The sequence below is a fragment of the Podarcis muralis genome, chromosome 6 (genome assembly GCF_964188315.1).
Source record: "Podarcis muralis chromosome 6, rPodMur119.hap1.1, whole genome shotgun sequence".
Lineage (NCBI taxonomy): Eukaryota > Metazoa > Chordata > Lepidosauria > Squamata > Lacertidae > Podarcis > Podarcis muralis.
The window spans coordinates 71,363,706-71,382,865 of NC_135660.1; the positions used below are offsets into that span (position 1 = coordinate 71,363,706).

The window sequence follows — 19,160 nt, forward strand, 5'->3', positions numbered from 1 at the left end:
GGTGAAAGCTGTATAGTGAAGACCCTAGATGCACCCCTATGGGAAGGAAGTCCATAATTTAGGGGCCACCACAGAGTAAGCCATCTCCCAAGCTGCCACTTCTCACACTTCTAAGCATGGCAGAGCTACCAAGAGAGCTCCCTCTGCACATCTTAACACCTGAGAAGATGAGTATGGATAGAGGCTGTCTTTCAGATATCTAGGATCTAAGTTGTTTAAAAGAAATGGTGAAAATAAATCATAGAAATATGCATAAGCGTGCTGAGAGCTATATAGAAAACTCTCTGGATCTGCTTGAGTAACCTTGTGTTGCTGTGTGCCTGTTTCATTGCACTGAAAGTAGAATAAGCCCTTTTATTTTTTCTGAAGAAGGGTGATATATATTTTCTAGCACATTTTAATCTAATTATTATTTTTGTTGTTTATTAAATTTCACTCCTGCTGTTTCTTTGAAAGGTGCTCAAGGCAGCAATTAACCAAGCAATAAAACAATATAATGAAAATTGAAAGACGTGTTTCAAAACATTTAAAAACAATTAGAAGATCTAAAAAAAAGTTAAAACCAGTCACATAGCCTCATATCTAATGATTTCAGGGTTGCCAAGAACTGTTTCTTTCAGCCACTAAATGCCTGGGTGGACAGGAATGTTTTTCACTTCCTCTTGCATTTTAATAATGAAGAAGACAGGCATACCTAACTGGGGAAGGGTATTCCACATAAGGGGAACCACCACTAACAGCACCCCCCCTGCCAGTTGTAGGGCCTGAATGGTTGATACTGGAGGAAGCGAAGATTTACCATGCTTTTTCAGCTAGGGGCTCTCTTTAAATTCTATTTTCAGTGATATTCAAGTGGGGCGGGGGGAATATGTGATTGGGTTTGGAGAAATGTGAATTCCCATAACTTTTACCTAATTATGTTCTTATAACATAGGTTGAATTTGCCGTGATTGGCATGGATGTCTGAAGGCCACTTTTTTACAAGTATGTTCCAGCTCTTGGCAGCACCATCTTGAGTGTCTCGTAAGTGTGGCTGGATTTTGTTAACTGTCTTGCGGTTTTCAGTCTAAAGCTGCAATCCAATGCATACCTAGCTAGGAGTAAATCTCATGGAACTCAGTGGGATCTACTTATCAAGTAAAACATGCTTAGGATTGGGCTAAATATAATCTTAGGGGTTGACTTAAATGTAAAGACATGAAAGAAAATGTGTAAAAATGGTGGGGAAGAGAGAACTGTTCTTTTCCAAGTCTCAAATGTCCAGAAAATTTAATCTCCATGCTGAATTTATAGTCAGCACAAAAAATTGTCTTGCACAAAAAAATCCTTTCAGATTTGCTGTTGTGGTGCTTTCTACCCTGCTGCCATTACTGGTTTCATAATAGTTCTGGTTATGCCTTTTTGCATCTTACTCACTTGTAGGAGTAACACATAGCAACCACATTTGGCCTGCAATAAATGTTTGCAATTCTTATATTTAGAGGTCCAAAAATACTAGCTCTAGCAAAATTCTTATTTAAAATTCTTATTTAAAATTAGATGATTAATATTTTAGAGAACATGTAACAGTCATATTTACATTTTTCTGCTATAGAATTCTTCTAATGAGATGTGAAATTCTTAGTGTTTTTATTTGGGCTAATCACAATAATTGAGAGATGAAATTTGTGAATCCTATTATAAATACCAAGTCACCTGTATTCTAGTACTAACTTATTTTCTACTCCATTACAGTGATGCTGGACATTTGAATGCTGAAGCTGGCAGATCATTGAGAGGGCTGGCAACATGTTATGTTGGGGAAATGCCTCTTTTGGACAGCTTGGATTGGGGGGCATTGATGAAGAAGTTGTCCTAGAACCCAGAAGATGCAACTTTTTCATAAACAAAAAGGTTCGAGATGTAGGCTGTGGACTAAGACACACTGTGTTTGTCTTGGATGATGGGACTGTGTATACATGTGGATGTAATGATTTAGGACAATTAGGACATGAAAAATCCAGGAAAAGACCAGGTAAGTTAAAACAGTGCCTGTTAGATAATCGTACTGCTTTAGGTTCTGTATGTGGGTGCCAGTTATACTTGCAGCAGCAGATGCTTAGATTATGGAAGTGTTTCTAGAATTAGTAGAGCTTCTAGGACCTGCTCTTTTTCCCCTTCTGACTTTTGTACCACTGCTATTGCGTGAAAGCCTCTATTTATATGGAACTGAAAACACAACAAGATATTTTGTTAAGAAATTGTTGGAGATCTGTTTTTTATATTATTTTTAATTTCTAGAGAACTGTAGCCCATTCAGAGACAGTATTTAAAATGTATTGTTGACTTTTTATTTTTGTCTGAGAAATTATGTATTAACATTAGTTGATCATTAAGTGTGTTATATTTTAAATTCTTAAAGCAGCAGCAGCTTGATTTCAGTGCTTGGAACCACTGAGGTACTTTTTTCTATTTATGCCAATGACACACTAATTGGACTAAACATGAAGTAATTTTTGGTAATACGAAGTGGGGTCTCTAGAAATAGTTTTATTGAAAATGCTTTAGTCTACAAAACTGCCTAGTCCTCAGTTGCCACTGTGTCTACCTCATGTACTGCTGCTGATTGATAGCACTATAGTGTTCAACTCTGTTCTAAAATAGAATTCACTAGATAGCTACTAAGGTGCAACTACATATGATTCAGGAGATACAATCTTCGATTTTTATTGGGGCTCCCTCAATCGGATAGGGACCATGGCACTGAGAGACAGCATCCGCTGTGTCACTTTAGTGATTAAAAATACCTCCCCCACCAAAGCAGTTACTTCACCCAAGGGTGAAAATATATAGGTAGCATAAGTTTGGTTCTTAAGAGAGGAAGAAAAACTACAATCCTTATTAGGCACAGATTAATAGTGAAGTGGTTTCCTACAAGCCAGTGAATTGTGGCTTGTAGCACCTCTGACCTCAGGTAAAGGAGATCTGACATGTTTGTAGGAACACATTTTTGCTAGTTCAGTTGTGCAGTCCATCATGGAAATGTTTGGGCAAGAGCAATGTAACATTATGCTGCTTTTTCTCTTGATTACAGAGCAGGTGAGTGCCTTGGATGCTCAAAATATTGTAGCTGTTTCATGTGGAGAAGCCCACACGTTAGCATTAAATGACAGTGGTCAAGTCTATGCTTGGGGTTTTGCTGCAGATGGACAACTTGGCTTGCCTGGAACTGAGGAGTATACCAGAGTGCCCAGGTAAAACTAAATGATAACATAAGCTTTTTTGTTGTTTTTTGGAATAAAAAAAACCTTTCATCTTAGAAAAATTGTTCCTTTTGCTTTTTGTAAAAAGGGCTTATTGCTTCATCTTTGCATCTTTGTAATTTTTCAAGCTCAAACTTGTATGGCTAGTTTAACAAGTCAACAGTAAACTATTAGTAGTTTATGAATCTGGCTTGTTTAAACTAGCCATAGATAATGTTAATCCCAGTTCTGGGTGCAGATGATATGGCAAACTGGGGTTTACTAAAAGTGAGAGTGAAAGCTTCCAAATGACTCTTGAGCTATGCAGGCAGGAGTGGGTAGCATGTGAGTCCAACACTTCTGCAGCTCATTTACATCACACTGAACCGTAATGTTGCATATGGCCGTGATGCCACATAATATCTGGAATGATTAAGATGCATTTTCTGTAAGGAAATAAAGCTTTGTGTTTTTATAGCATTTTGTGCGAAGGCTGCTCATTTAATTATGTCTTGTTATTCCTACAGAAACATAAAAAGCTTGTCAGACATCCAAATAGTGCAGGTTGCCTGCGGCTACTATCATTCCCTTGCACTCTCCAAAGGTAATCAATCTCTGGACTGTCTGCTTGTTTTTCTGTATAAATTTAAAATACTCTTACAATGACAATAGAAAAAACCACACTAAACATTTCACATCGTAAAATAGCCAGTGCTTTGAGAGGACAGAAAGAGTAAACAAGTTTTCAGCTTTGCTCATGTTAAGGAACGGAAATGTGTATTATGAGCATTTATGTTTGCCACTGATCTCCAAATTCTAAAATGTATAGAGATTCCATGCAATACCTGGAACTATTAATATATTGAGAATTGGGCTTTATTTGGAAATGTGTGTGTGGTAACTCACGGACTTGTTGCCTACCCTACTTCTTTTGCATTTAATTTCAAAAGTACTCCTTTCTCTTGGCTGAAAAATTATTGCCACCATTTGAATTCTGTTGTGTATGATAGTGGAGTAATTTTAATTCTTAGAGTGACGTAAATTCCTACAGTTATTCTTCATCTTAAATGTGTGTCTTTTCTTTTCTTTAACAGGTAGTGAAGTTTTTTCCTGGGGACAGAACAAACATGGTCAACTAGGTTTAGGTTATGAATTCAAAAAGCAGACTTCCCCACAACGGATAAAATCTTTGCAAGGGATACCTTTTGCGCAAATTACAGCGGGCGGAGCACATAGCTTTGTGCTTACTCTTTCTGGAGCAGTTTTTGGGTGGGGACGCAACAAATTTGGCCAACTTGGTCTTAATGATGAAAATGGTAAGTACACAAAATTTAAAACTATGAACTATATTACTTTCCATTTTAGTTATGATCGGATAATGTGTGCTTATTTTTGTAAAATCAAATTATGCTCCTCTGCTGAATTGATGCTTGGAGCGTCTGTGTTAGTGGATGAGAAATCCACTGAACTGAAAGTTGCTGAAAGGAACTGTGTATATTACTGCAGTGCAGTACTGCAATAACTTTGAAATGCTTTGCATGCTTTAATTGTAGGAAATAACGGTACTTTCAAAATAGTGAATAAAATACTACATAACTTCCAGGCGCTTTGCTATTTGTTGCACTGTAGTGCTTCTCTGAACAACACGTACTGTGGAATTATAAACCTCAAAGTGCAACAGAGCTATTTGTTATATAATATAATAATAGTTTATAAACTATTATAGTAGTAAATCAGTAGTTTATATTATTTATTTTTATGTAATTTTATGTAATTTGTTGCAAAGTGTATATTACACTTCCTGATTTATTACAATTTTCAGATAGATATGTTCCCAATCTTCTAAAGTCACTAAGATCCCAGAAAATTGTTTACATCTCCTGTGGAGAAGATCATACTGCGGCTCTTACAAAGGTACTGTAGTAGAAATACTGTATTTCACACTCTTAACTAATTAGTAGATTTGATAGCTTTTCACATGCAGGCTGACTGCTTCAGTAGTGAGGGATTCAGCAGTCTGTAGGAGAGAAAACATGTGCATGTCACCAGTTGGTCTGCTTTTTTGTAACCCTGCACTGTTGTCAAGAGTGAATGGTTGCCCAATATTGGGTGTGAACTCCTCCCGCACCAACCCCTTCATCTGAGGGAAGATTCACACATTACAGTTGTACTGAGCCACTAGCTTGGGCAACGTCAGTGAACCTGCCAAGATCACATGTTGCATTGGCCTGCTCACACCAGCATTTATATAAGCTCGGGGGGCGGGGGGAGAGCTGCTGAAATGTAATGTGTCACTTGCTGCTGACTTGCAGAGGAGGGGAGAAAGAAAGGAGAACTTGTGCTTATTTTCCTTCAGAGCTTTATAAGTTCATGTTTAGAAATATTCCATTGCATTCAGCCTAGCTCTAATAACCATGTGGGCGGCTGCTCCGCTGATGGATGCTATCTCTCTTGCTAGTGCTGAAGCACAGTTTATAGTCTTGTGTGTGTGTTGATTTAATGCAACATACTTTGGTTTATTTACACAGCTGTCATTACATTCAGAATTGGAATATGACATTTACAGTATCTGCAAACAGAAGAATAGTTTAGGTTTTTTGTAAACAAATACTGTTTGCTTTCTCAGTACATAACGTAAAGCTTATATTTAAAAACCTGTGGGATTTTAAATTCAAAATTGAACTCTTGCTTCAGGTAATGTGGAGAAATGCACTTTCTATTCTCTTGAGCAATTCTTGCTCTGCAGTTGAAGTCATTCTTGAAACAAATATGAAAATGAAAATAGTAGTCCTACTATATTGGACAGGGCGCAATGTCCACTAATAGCATTTTACATTATCTTGTTTACCAGTCTGATATTATCACTAATTTAGGAATTGTTTTAATCAACTATGTGTTTTTAAGTTGGAACTCAGCTAAAGATTACATGATTTTTTTGCATGGGTATTTTTTATTACTTGAAATTAAAAATCTGTGTTTTTTTAAAAAAAGTTTATGTGATTTATTTTTGGTGTACAGGACTACTGTGAATTTATTTTATTGTTTATACTCTTACACAGTGAGGATGTTGTGCAGAGACTAAACTATCTATGAAGATAAGCATGTTTGTAAAGGCAATTTATTTTTTATATGTGTAGGGCAAATATCTAGTGCTTCTCCACAGTTGTAACTATTAATTTTTGTACATAAAAAGTATTGGAGTCATCTACAAGTTGCATTCTAACTTCAAATGTTTTTTAGGAAGGTGGGGTGTTTACTTTTGGAGCTGGAGGCTATGGGCAATTAGGTCATAACTCTACTGGCCATGAGATAAACCCAAGAAAAGTTTTTGAACTTATGGGGAGCATTGTCACACAGATTGCTTGTGGAAGGTAAGACCACAGAATGGAATAATTTTATGGGGTGTTTAGCAACTTGAAAAGTGTAAGAAGCAAGTTTACCTCTAGCTGCTGTGGAATTCTCAAAATCTTGTTGGGCACCCCAATTATGTGCCATTATAAAGAAAAGACTGCTGTAAGTTAGCTAGCACATTAGTTTATGCAGCCCAGTGAATTACTTAATTGGATTGGCATGAAGGCTGTTCTATAGGCACAGTAGCCTTCCATCTCAATGCATTACAAGTTCTGTTTTAGAGGCCGCTCCCTCTTAATACCCGGAACAGAACATTGCAACTGTCTTCTCTTAAATTACTGGGGATAGATAAGTCACATATAGCATATGTAATATACTACAGCATTCTCAGTTTCTTACTTCTTGAATTTCTATTCTTCCTTTGCACTAGGCAGCACACATCTGCATTTGTCCCTTCAACTGGAAGAATTTATTCTTTTGGCCTTGGAGGTAATGGACAGTTGGGCATGGGATCAACCAGTAACAGGAAAAGTCCCTTCCCAGTGAAAGGAAACTGGCTTCCTTATAATGGAGACATCCCACTAAATTCAGGTAATAATGCTTTCTTTAGTTGTATATATATTTTTGGAGTGTTGGGGGGAATTATTTTAAGAATAGTTATATTGTGATAATGGGTAAGGGACTGGGTTTGCCTCATGAGATTTTTGTGTATACTATAGAAGCAATAAATGCTGCACCAATATGTTGCAAATTGGAAACAAGGACCCCTAACATATCATAGTAACTGCTACAAGAACAACCATTGCCAGGACATGGAAACCGTTACAGTTATTAACTATGAACCAATGGTATAATGCAGTTTGGCAATCAGCATTATTAGAAAAACAGAGAGCAAAATTAAAAGTAGCAAGAGGCCAAAATAAACATGACAGATTTTTGCAGTCTGGTGTGACTTTATTGATTACAGAAATAATGAGACATAATGTGGAACAGTACCCATAGTTTACAGCACAGTCTGGTGTGCGTGAAGTACAAGTTTTATTATTTCCCCCCCTTCCCCCTTCCCATAAATTCCTATAAATTCTGATAGTTGTTGATACAAAATACCTTTGGATTTTGATCACTGATCTAAGCAATACACATAATAACTAATAATTTTGGTATATACACTGACAAAATTTTGTTAATATATTCAGAAATGTGTATCTGTTTATTGTTGTGTTGTTTTACTTTTTTACTTTTAACTTTAATTATATATAATCACAGCATGTTATGCTCTAATGTAAACAAAGATATATATCAATGCAACTATGGTAAACAGTTTAAAGATGAAAATGAATAAAAATTCTTACCAAAAAAATAAATAAATGCTGCACCATTTTTCATACAAGTCAACTCTAGTTTTTCTCTGAATGAACTTGTTGATCTATGAGAGTGCAGAGCAATAATTGTGAATGTGATTCGAAAAGGAAGGTTGCTGTGTGTGGTGTAAAATGCTAATATGCAGACCTGCTATTGGCAAAAGTTACCTGATGTTCTTGCAAAAGTGGCATCCCTCAATTTCATTCCTACCTAAATAAAAGACAAATTCTTTTCAAGCTATCCTCTTGATGTTAACATCATGCTATTTTAATTATAGATCGTGAAGAATATTATTATGTACATAGGATTTTCTCTGGTGGAGACCAAAGCTTTTCACATTACGTTACTCTACAGGTAGTTCATCTCATTTTTAAAATCCATAAGCTGGCTTCTGTGTTTACTCAGTAAAGTGCTTAGAACTGAATCTGATACTTGGAACTTTGACTTTGTATTAGTGTTGCTTTCCTTTTGCTTCACTAGAGTATTCTTTAAAATATAGTGCAACTAGTGTAGCTTCAGTTGTGTATTATTGTACCTTAAGATAAAACTTTTTTTCCATATTTTAAGTGGTCAAAATGCTTTAGGATTTGGTGTTAAAGTATCTGAAATTTGTTATTTGTAAATTGTTTAGAGAAAATTAAGCTTCATTTTGTTAGCTGATAAAGCAAAACTCAGTTCCTAAACAAAGCAATCTTTCTTTTTGAGGATTGGTGTGCATACATAATATTTAGAGTTTAGTGACTGAGACAATCCTTATTTTAAGTTAGGGAAAGCTGTAAACTAGAAGTATGGATTCATAGAAATACAAAGTTTTATTGGAACTGTCTGCATTCTTTAGATATAATTTTATAACCGTTTTAAATTTGATGTATTTTTATCTGCTTTGTTTCATCACAGTATATTTTATGTTTTATTCATCACCCTGGATGAAGTGCAGAATATAATTTTTTCAAGCAAATAAAATAAAAATGCCTTCTATATCACACACAGGATGTGAATGTCCATTATGGTGATGTCAGCTTGTTATGTACATCCTGGCTCTCCACCTATGAGGATGGGAAACTTTTGACCCTTCCAAGTGTTGTGGGACTTTAACTCCCATCATCCCTGACCATTGGCTATGATGGTGGGGGCTGGGGGGAGCTGGAGTTCAAAAACACCTAAAAGACCACATGTTCCCCATCCCTGTTATATCATATTGTTAAAAACAGCCCATTCAGCCTTTAATTTAGATGGAGGATACCTTGCCTTGAAATGCCCTACTGCAGCAAGGGAAATCTGTGAAGCACTGATGTGAGTGTATTGAACTCAATGAATTAATCTGGGGGTGATAGTTGCATGCAGGAAAGCATGACTACAGCTGGATTGGGGCCATTATGTATGCTGAGCTCCAATTAGCGCTCCTGAAAAAAAGAGGGAAATTTTAAAACAATTTCTTTAAAAGCCTTTTATATAAATCTTCTCAGATAATATAGAAACCAACCAACTTGTGTGCGTAATGTTTATATGCAACAAGTTCAAAAGCAAAATGTGGACTGCTCAAGAGTAAACATGAAACAAAGTTGTATGGTGTAGCAACTCTAAATATAGGGATTTCTGGAAATTAGCCCTAGTTAATGGGGGGGAATATTTCTGTGTATAATTTGCCACTCAAAATGTAGGATTTGGAACCTCCAGATGACTTCAGATACCCATGTGCTTCGAAGCAAATCTGGACTGTGAACGAAGGCTTCATTCAGAGGTTGCTGCACTGCTCATCTTCAGGATCAGGGAGGCTCCCTGCAGAGATAGCAAAGTAAGAATGGTGGTTGTTATACTTTTGGGCATATCTTGCAGATAGTGGTGTTGTGTGCTTAACTTTACAGAACCATCCACTTGGCTCCTGCATTTGAATGTATTACTCTTACCTCATGGACGCTCAGCTTAGTTAACATAGGAAGAGCTCTGCTTAAAGGAAAGGATTACGGTAGGAATGGGAGAGGGAAGGAAACGTACATGACAATGTCCATTAAATTCACTAAGAAATATGGTTGGGCTTTGTAGAAAGTTTCTCTCCTTTTAGTCTTTTCAAGTGTAGTGTATGTTAAGCTATGTTTTCTTGTAACATAGGATGTTTCCTTTCAGTATGGCTATCTGTATGTATTGCTACCTTTATTGGTTGATCTGCCCTTGTTTGAATTGCTCACAGTGTAGTGGGATATGTTTCATAGAGTCAACACCATGAGAGCATAAAGAGAGCCTGTTCTGATAGGGTATACCAGACAGTCTGCCGTTTAGTACTTCTGAAGGGATTACATTTAGTCTGGCTTTGGTGAATAATTGGCAATAGTTAGGTTCAGACAGATTCATGAAATACGATGGTAACTGAAAATCATGGCCATAGTGGATTCCAGTTGCAAACGGTCCACAGGTTACATAATATATGGAATGAAGATCGCTGTATAAAATATCCCATAACCTTTGCCTCAGGGATTTAAGGGCAATGTCATAGCCCAAATGATGTAAAAAGGATGGCGAAAGACCAGTTGATGAGGCTTTTCGGATCATAGTTTTCAAGCATGAACTGACAGACTTTTTTGGTTAGATGTAAAAGTAATCCCTTCCCCAGGCCAAATACCAGTATTTCAAGGCAGCCCACCACACTTTAGTGGAGAGTGGACATTCACCTGTTTCCAACAATAGAATTGAATTAGGGACACAATTTGGGACCTGAAGTAGGAGCCAAAGGAACTTAGTCTGGAACCCATCTAACTTAGAAAATAGACCATTGTACCAGACATTTGAAGCATAAAGGAGTTGGGAAACAGATTTTGTGTTAAAGGCCCTTATGGCTGATAGAACATAGTGAGCTCTCTTTGTGAAAAAGAAACTGAGTATAGTAACGGAATACAGTATTGCTCATCTCCGTCTTCTGACAGATACTCTGCCAGTGGCAATTCCAGGACTTTGTGTGGTGAAAGAACTGCCATTGACTAGAATGTCAACAGTGATTATTACAGACTGTTAGAACATTGTAGTAAATTTAACTTTGTGTATATATATTTTCTTATTCTTTTTTTAATAGTGAAATCGACGGAACATTTTCCTCAGCTGGCTGTCTAAATGGAAGTTTTTTAGCTGTCAGGTCAGTGGGTGATACACAATATTTTAATGCCCAAGCCACAAGATTTAATGAAAGTTTGGAAATAATTAAGAATTACATATTCATTTAAAAGTATAGAGAATAAGTAGTGGAAAGCAGAATTTACTTACTGCTTTTTGTTTTCATAGCCATGATGATCACTACAGAACTAGTGCCAGATACTCAGGGATTGACATGAATACTGCTCGACTTCTGTTTCACAAACTTATACAGCCGGAACATCCTCATATATCTCAGCAGGTTTGTCCTGAAATCCTTACTGCACCTAGTTTCAAATCCCAGGTATTACACTGTGTTACAGCAATTGGTGGTTCTTTTTGCACAGAACTGGTAAATTTAGGTTTGCAATGCAATGCTTGATGCTTTGTTGAAATATTCAATACTTTTAAAAAAATGTAAATTGTAGTAGCTCCACAGAGTTGTCAACATTTTGAGATTTTTAAAATGTACTTCAATTAGTGTTTCAATGACTGGATTTGGGCATAACACTAATCCATGGGTTGTTCAGGTGAGCTCTGGCTATGCCTGTGAGCATCCTGGCCAACCATTTATGGTTTGTTTGTGCCCAACAAACCATGATCTCAAACTATGTTTTGAAGTTGGCTTGTGAATCTCTGCTTTTAGTTACCTCTGAACTTCAAATCCTTAGGTTTGAGCTTAGTTTGTCACATCGCTCAGAAGCCCTTGCCTGGCTACAGAGGTTTAAGGGAAAAACAGCTGGAAAATGAAATTGTTCATGCAACTAAGAGGTTATCACTGATATTTTTAACAGATCTCTCCATCCTTCACTACTGTGCCCAGTAACAGGCTCATTACCCTGCATGCCTCATTGCTGATGAGCCCTATGAGAAAGAAAAGTAGTAAGAGACCACGAGCATTTCCCCCTAATATCTAATGAGAGATATATGTTTAAAAGCTCACCTTTGTTCTTAGGAAGGACTATACTAACAGTTCAACAAATGCAGTTGCAGATTTGGATCTAAAAGCTTCCCCTGTCACCCATTCACTTCCTGATAAACTCAGTTCATTCCTAGTTCTGAGAAACACTTGTTGTTACTGAAAGAATAGCTAGAGCAGACAGAACTTTTGCTCAGGAGGATTGCAAGGAAAGGGTTGGTTGATAGTACCTTTAGGACTATTACTTTGCTCAGGGGCTTTTGGAGCCATTAAAGGATCTTGAGCAGAATGTTCGTTTCCTGTCTGCAGTTGGCCAGTGGCAAAAGAAGTGGTAAGTTGATAAGTTGATTGTCACAAAGGCCTTCTGCTCAGCAACCATCTATTCACAAGAGGATGGGGGGGGGGATCACCAGGCAAAACAAGCCACAGTTTCTTTGATCATCTGTGGTTGGGGTCCTGGTTTCTTCAGCAAACCATGGTGATAGCAAACTATGGCTTAGTTTTATGTCTGACTAGAATGGCTCCAACCCCTGAACAGAAACACTCCATAGTATGAAACTGTGTTTCAGGGCCGCATTTTTCATGTTGTAATGTGTGTTGTACTCCAGAACAGATATGAAAGGTAACTTTCATCATTCTTGTAAAATAGCTGTTATAAAAAACATTTATTGTGATTAAGGAGCTCTGGGTTTTGTTTTGTTTTTTAAAAAAAAAACAAGTTTATGTTCAAATTCATTAAAAAAAAAGTGTAAAATGAGTTATTATAATAGAAAATGATTTTAGTTTAAAACCAGAATCTATTTTGTACCACATTCCCAGGTTGCAGCTAGTTTGGAAAAGAACCTTATTCCTAAACTGACTAGTTCCTTGCCTGATGTTGAAGCCCTAAGACTGTTTCTAACCCTGCCAGAATGCCCACTAATGAGTGACGCAAACAATTACATGACACTAGCTATCCCATTTGCAACTGCTATTGTGAATCTAGAAAAGGCTCCACTGAAAGTACTTGGTAAGGTTTCTTTTGTTTAATTTGTATGTCTTAATCTGCTGCAAGGGTGTGGCAGCTTGCAAAACTAACTGTGGGCATATATAATCTCTCAAACTATTCTTGCTACCAGTTTTCACCTTCTGTTCATTGCACTACTAAAGGGAAGTGCTGTTGCATATAGATATCCTTGTGTAGCTCTATGAGCAAGTGCTTTGTTTGCATACCACTGTAAACCTTTATTAATCGTTTGCCATGAACACACTGCCTCTGGCCACTTATTCCTCCACATTCACGCTGGGTGGAAACAGTGATCCCTGGCATAGCATTAAATGCAAACTAGAAATTGTGGTTTATGTCAGTCCTAAGGTTTGTTTTTTGCTTACTGATAGTGTTTGTTGGAGTGAAAAATACGTAATGTATTTCCTCTTGCCATTAGCAGGTACAGTGGTACCTCTAGTTGTGGACTTAATCCATTTCGGGGTGCTATTTGCACCCCGAAAAGTCCGCAACTAGAGTGCCTCTTCTGCGCATGTGCACGGTGCGATCAAGCACATGCGCAAAGCGCGCAGATCGCTTCTGAGCATGCACAGGCAGTGAGCCCAGAAGTAAACACTTCTGGGTTTGCCACGTTCGTAAGCTGAAAGTCCGTAACAAGAGCGGAATGCAACACGAGGTATGATTGTACGAGGCAAATATACCAGAAAGGCATAATAGTAAATTATAAATAATAGTAAATTATCAACTATGCTCTACTGTGATACAGATTTATAATTTTGAGGCCAAGTTATTTTTTAAATCCGGAATTGCTCAAGTGTCCAATGAAATTTCTTAAACTGTCTTTTTGAATTCATGATAGTTAATAAGCAGGGTTTCTTGCTACTGTTTGAGAGATTTCTCCTCAGGGATAATAAACTTTGCACTTCCCTTTCTAACATCCAAAAAACTATGTCTCCTATTCTTACATATTAAAAGGATGTTGATATGGAGCGGAAAAACGGATGGTCTGATTTATTCATTGCTGAACAACTAATGAACTTGAGATCTAGACAGTATTAGTTACATATAAGTCCTGTCAAGTTGTGCAATGTTTTCGTCTGCTAGATTTGCTTTTCCCTTTTATTAATAGAAAACTGGTGGTCTGCATTGGAGCCTCCCCTCTTCCTTAAAATAGTGGAACTTTACAAGGATGTTGTTGTCCACCTTCTTAAATTGTACAAGATGGGCATTCCAACTTCAGAGCAAAGAATCTTCTCTAGCTGCCTGCACTCTTCTCTCAAGGTTTTGGAAATTTTGCACAGGGTAGGTCTTTGCAGTTTGTATCCTTATTTCTGCTGCCAGATACATTTTGGCTGATGTACTGTATCATTGATGCAATTGATTTTCACTGAGTCTAGAAGTCTAGAGTTTAGAAGTCTGAACTTTCACAGAAAGTTGTGGCTGTGTGGCTATGAGTATATGGACTCACCCAAACCACAGAAGTTGAAAGTTCATGCCAATATTACAAATGGAGTCAAAATTTATTTTGTGAACAACATACCTTACTTTAGCAAAGGCAGAACCACAAAAGAGAAATCACTAAGGCTGCAATTCTATGCATACATGCATGCATTCTGGTTCAATGTCTTAAGATCTGACACTGCATATTGAAATAGTTGACAAGAAACATGTGGAACCCCACTTTTCAAATAGTCTTACTCACAGGCTGCCTGGTAATAGCAAGTACTTTTATTATCAAGTTGGTTTTTGGAGTGCATCTTGGAATAAAATGCATGGTTGGTTTTACACTAACTTCTTAATGTTTACAACTTAATATACATAAACAGTATCATTCTATAAATAAATAATTTAAAACACATTTTCTCTTGCTGCTTATCAGTTATAAATAACCTTGGTCACATTCAGCAAACAAATACCAACCCCTAAAGTGGGAGGGAGAAAGCATCATATCAAAAAATGTCCTTAAAACATCAGCCTGTTCCAGCCCCTCCCCATTCTGTGGCTGAAAGCGGTGCACACAGAAAATGGCTGTTCCCTGTAGTTTATAACTAAATCATTGTGTGACTCTGACATATTCCAGTCTTGTTATGCTTTGGGAAAGGACATATATTTATAAATGAAAATAGTTTAAGAGTTCAGACAAATTATTCCTCTTTGTGAAGAAGGCTGGCTAACATAGACAGCAACTTCCAGACTCCATAGTATAGCAATACCTTTATTAGGCCAGCCAAAATATTGCAAATAGCATTTCATATACAAATCTGAAGAAATAGTTTTAATAGAATAGAGTGAAATGTAAAATATTCTCAGTGACAAACTGCATTCTCTTTAAAATGCAGGTAAACGAAAGAGGTGGGCAAATCATACAATATGATAAATTCTACATACATGAACTACAGGATTTGATAGACATAAGAAGTGATTACTTCCACTGGATTCAGCAGCAGGCATATGGAATGGTAAATGTCCCATTTTTGTTTTCACTATGCGTTATAAAATACACTGCATGGGCTTGAATTCACAATGCATAGCTCAGTTGGATGAATTGTATGGCTCAGTGTTCCCAATACAATAAATAAATTCCTGCAAACAGATAGCTAGGTGTGGGAGAGAAGGGTGTTCTGCCTAACATGCTAGATTTCTATGGATGGTATTCAACCAAAATTTCACTCAACAGTGTACCCATTGAAATTAATGAACATGACTATGTTAGGTCCCCTGCTCCTCCACCACAGTCTGAAGCAGTGCAGGCCAAGAACAGTTTAGGTTGTGACAAGTGCTCTATTTAGAGTGGTTCTTAGTGTATGTCAGTTTTGGGTTGTGGGTTTTCTTTTTCTTTTTAGTTTTTCCTAGACAATGTCCTTTTTATGAAGTTTTCTGAAACATTACATCCATGCAGAGTAAAAAAGTTGGTCTTTGATAAGCGTTAGAGAGAGGGCTAGTTTTTCTTCTTTTCCTTTAAAGAATACAGAGTGTACATCAAATGATGCACTGCTTGGTTTGGATATACTGGCAAATCATGCTGTACCACAGTCACATCTTGGCACATGAGTTCTTCCTGAATCTAACCGCCAAAATCCCTAGTCCATTCATTTGCACTGAGCCTAGACTGTTCAAAAGCAAAACCAGACTTGGTGCAGGTTCTTCTCCTGGCCTAACAAGAATTGGTGAGGCGAGCATGCAGGCCGCCAGTGCTTTGCTCAGGGTTCAGGGAGATTTGTTCATGCAGCACTAAGCCATGGTATAGTGACAGACATGAATAACCTGAACTATGACTCACCACTGATCATTGGTGATGCTGTCTGAGGCTGGTGGGAGTTGCAGTTGAGCAACAGGTTAACCACCCCTGGTTTGGTGTAAACTGGACCATAGGGTCCATAAGGTAGTAATAGAGTTGGGCTTTTAAACAAACAAGAATATTTTTGGAAACTATTTAAGGTAGGCAACAGGAACCAAAATTCCAGGTTTATTAAATGATGGTGATCAAACACTAACACCTTTTTAAAATGTCATCTGCCCTCATGTATCTCTCCTCATGAGTTACTCAAATATATTACTTTTATGGGAGAATACCTGTATCCTACATCCCACCATTGCAATTGTGCATATAATTCATTGTTCCTCTACTTCTTCTATTCAGTAATCGTGGTGTTCTCAAAGGAAAGGTCCCCACCCTTATTTAAAACTACTCCCTAAAGTATCAATGTTATTTTTAGCTCAGAAGTGTCTCTTTCCCTGCTCATATATCTCAAGTCGGGCATCTGAAGTATTTTTGTAATGGCTTGGAGCAGAGCCTAGAAACAGTGTAGGTTAAATAGGATCTGTGGTTTCAGAATACTGATTGTGAGAAATGCAATCTGCTTTTTAAGATTTTGAAAATGAAAAAGATTATTCATAAATGTATTAATTGAATAGATAAGTTGTGCTCATGAGTGCTCTGTGTCCATTATCAACATGTTGATGAAGGATGAAAAGAACTAAAAAACTACCTAGGCTAGATTTTTGCGCCTGTGACATTTGGTTTTTAGGCACATTAATAGTTTAGTCATAATTTGGAGGTGGGCCACAATAAAGTTTTAGAAATGAGCTGGGATAGATGTTTGAATAAACCAATCGTAAAGTTGGAGAATTGCACAGTTTAGGACCAAACCTCTCTGTGAACTTTTATTTATCCCTGTTTTCTAAGGCGCGACCACTGCATCTTGTGGAAGTGAATGTGTGCCAGGCATGACTTTGGTAGAGGCTCCATGCATGTATTAGCAGTGAATCTGTATGTGGGCACAGTTATGCCATGTACCTCCCTGAGATCCATGTGCATTAGCATACATTGTTCTCTACACTGCTCTGTGTACCTAGGACATAAAGGTAAAGGGACCCCTGGCCATTAGGTCCAGTCGTGGCAGACTCTGGGGTTGCGGTGCTCATCTCGCTTTATTGGCCGAGGGAGCCGGCGTACAGCTTCCAGGTCATGTGGCCAGCATGACTAAGTCGCTTCTGGCAAACCAGAACAGCGCACGGAAACGTCATTTACCTTCCCGCCGGAGCAGTACCTATTTATCTACTTGCACTTTGATGTGCAAAGCCCCACCCTATGTACAGTGCCACCCGCGTCCCTGTACATAGGACATAGAGAGAGGTATTTAACTAAATTTTGCTCAAAATAGACCCATTGACATTCATGAAAGTGGCTTAAGTTAGGGCTCGTCCACACTTAGAAAGCATGGGCCCAAACAGTTTCCCCCTTGTCCCGCTCCTTTCCCAGGGAAAACCTGCTCTTAACTTTAAATTGGAACAAAGGGCAATCCACGGAAAAACCATTTGCTATTTGCTCCATTAGAGTACTAAAGAGCAGTTTTGCTTGGGGTAGGGCAGGGAAGCAGCGGGACAAGAGGAAGCTCTTAGGTTCATTAATTTCAATAGCTCTACTCTGAATGCCACACAGGCATTAGTCTGTGCCCATCTTTTTTTAAAAAAATGCAGGCATCTGCATGAAGGCTTTTGGGGGTGTGGAGGAAAGTGGAGAGGAACCTAACAGTGTTTTTTTCCTTTTAATTACTGCTGCCTCTTATGCACTCTTTTGGTAGGATATCAGCCATGGATTAAATGAGGTAAGAAGTTATCTGATTTCCACAGTAAAGTTTTGGAAACTAGACCCAAAGATTCTGACATCAGGTTTATCCATGGGCCTTGAATTCTGATAATCTTGAAATAAATTCATGGATTAGATATATCTAAAACTGTTTAAAAAATATAAACCTCTTCATAAGCTGGATATCCTGTATTATATCTCTCTGTCAAGTAAATGTTGCATAACTGCCAAAAGAAAATTTATATATACTGTTGCTAATACTGCACATGCTAACAGCTTTTTCTATTGCCTTTCTAGCTAGCAGATGTGCCAGTTACAATTTGCACCTACCCATTTGTGTTTGATGCACAGGCAAAGACAACACTCTTGCAGACAGATGCAGTCTTACAGATGCAGGTAAAACAGTAATTTAAAAATAAAATACTTTAAAACACTGTAGTTATTCCTGGATTGATATAACTTAGGCCCTGTTTATATTAACTGGCTTGTATCACAGTTGCTCAGTTATTGAGAAAAACTGTGCCTTTGGATATCAAAGATTCAGGCATTACTGCATTAGTATAATCACAAGCTGGAAATATTACTAGGAATTGTAGATTCTCTTGAGCATCCAGTGTTTATTACTACTGCTGCTGCCACTAAGGTTTTTACTTGGTTTTTCCCAGATGGCTGTTGACCAGGCTCACAGACAGAATTTCTCATCTATTTTTCTCCCAGTATTTGAATCTGTCAATCCATGTCTGATCTTAATTGTGCGCAGAGACAATATTGTGGGGGATACCATGGAAGTCCTAAGAAAAACAAAAAATGTTGACTACAAGAAGCCTCTTAAGGTATAGCCTATATGCATGCATGTTTACCTTTTTGTGATGCACACCTGGCCTTCAGTTTTCTCTTCTTCTCCACCCCCTACCCTCTGCTTTTCCCATGGCAAATATTTGTCCTAGAACTGGGTGAAGGGAGAATTCTGAGCAGAAAACAGCTGGCCAAGAAAGGGTTCAGCACTCGCTTCCTCCCATCATTCAAAATCACAACTACCTAAGGCTCCTTTTGGTGCATTTTCTTTCTTTTCAATTGTTGGAACTTTAGTATGCACACTTGCATATAATTCAT

The 19,160-nt window shown here is 37.7% G+C and overlaps 1 protein-coding gene across 15 annotated transcripts in view; it reads left to right on the forward strand.

The window, feature by feature from the left end:
- HERC4 (HECT and RLD domain containing E3 ubiquitin protein ligase 4) overlaps window positions 1-19,160 on the forward strand; it is a 29,198-nt gene that overhangs the window by 2,997 nt on the left and 7,041 nt on the right. For 5 of the 15 annotated variants that reach the window (XR_003706739.2, XM_077930537.1, XM_028729402.2 and 2 more), the window contains 18 exons: window positions 935-1,023; window positions 1,735-2,014; window positions 3,074-3,233; window positions 3,749-3,825; window positions 4,316-4,537; window positions 5,044-5,135; window positions 6,462-6,592; window positions 7,003-7,163; window positions 8,212-8,288; window positions 9,596-9,729; window positions 10,999-11,058; window positions 11,205-11,316; window positions 12,793-12,982; window positions 14,088-14,260; window positions 15,298-15,417; window positions 18,043-18,066; window positions 18,345-18,443; window positions 18,713-18,880. Coding sequence is in view for 11 of the 15 variants with exons in the window: in XM_077930537.1 (XP_077786663.1) it covers window positions 1,789-2,014; window positions 3,074-3,233; window positions 3,749-3,825; window positions 4,316-4,537; window positions 5,044-5,135; window positions 6,462-6,592; window positions 7,003-7,163; window positions 8,212-8,288; window positions 9,596-9,729; window positions 10,999-11,058; window positions 11,205-11,316; window positions 12,793-12,982; window positions 14,088-14,260; window positions 15,298-15,417; window positions 18,043-18,066; window positions 18,345-18,443; window positions 18,713-18,880 (2,226 nt within the window). In the remaining 4 variants the exon portion in view is untranslated. The remainder of the gene's footprint in view (window positions 1-934; window positions 1,024-1,734; window positions 2,015-3,073; window positions 3,234-3,748; window positions 3,826-4,315; window positions 4,538-5,043; window positions 5,136-6,461; window positions 6,593-7,002; window positions 7,164-8,211; window positions 8,289-9,595; window positions 9,730-10,998; window positions 11,059-11,204; window positions 11,317-12,792; window positions 12,983-14,087; window positions 14,261-15,297; window positions 15,418-18,042; window positions 18,067-18,344; window positions 18,444-18,712; window positions 18,881-19,160) is intronic. The other 10 variants (XM_077930538.1, XM_028729408.2, XM_028729410.2 and 7 more) reach the window with 6 other exon arrangements.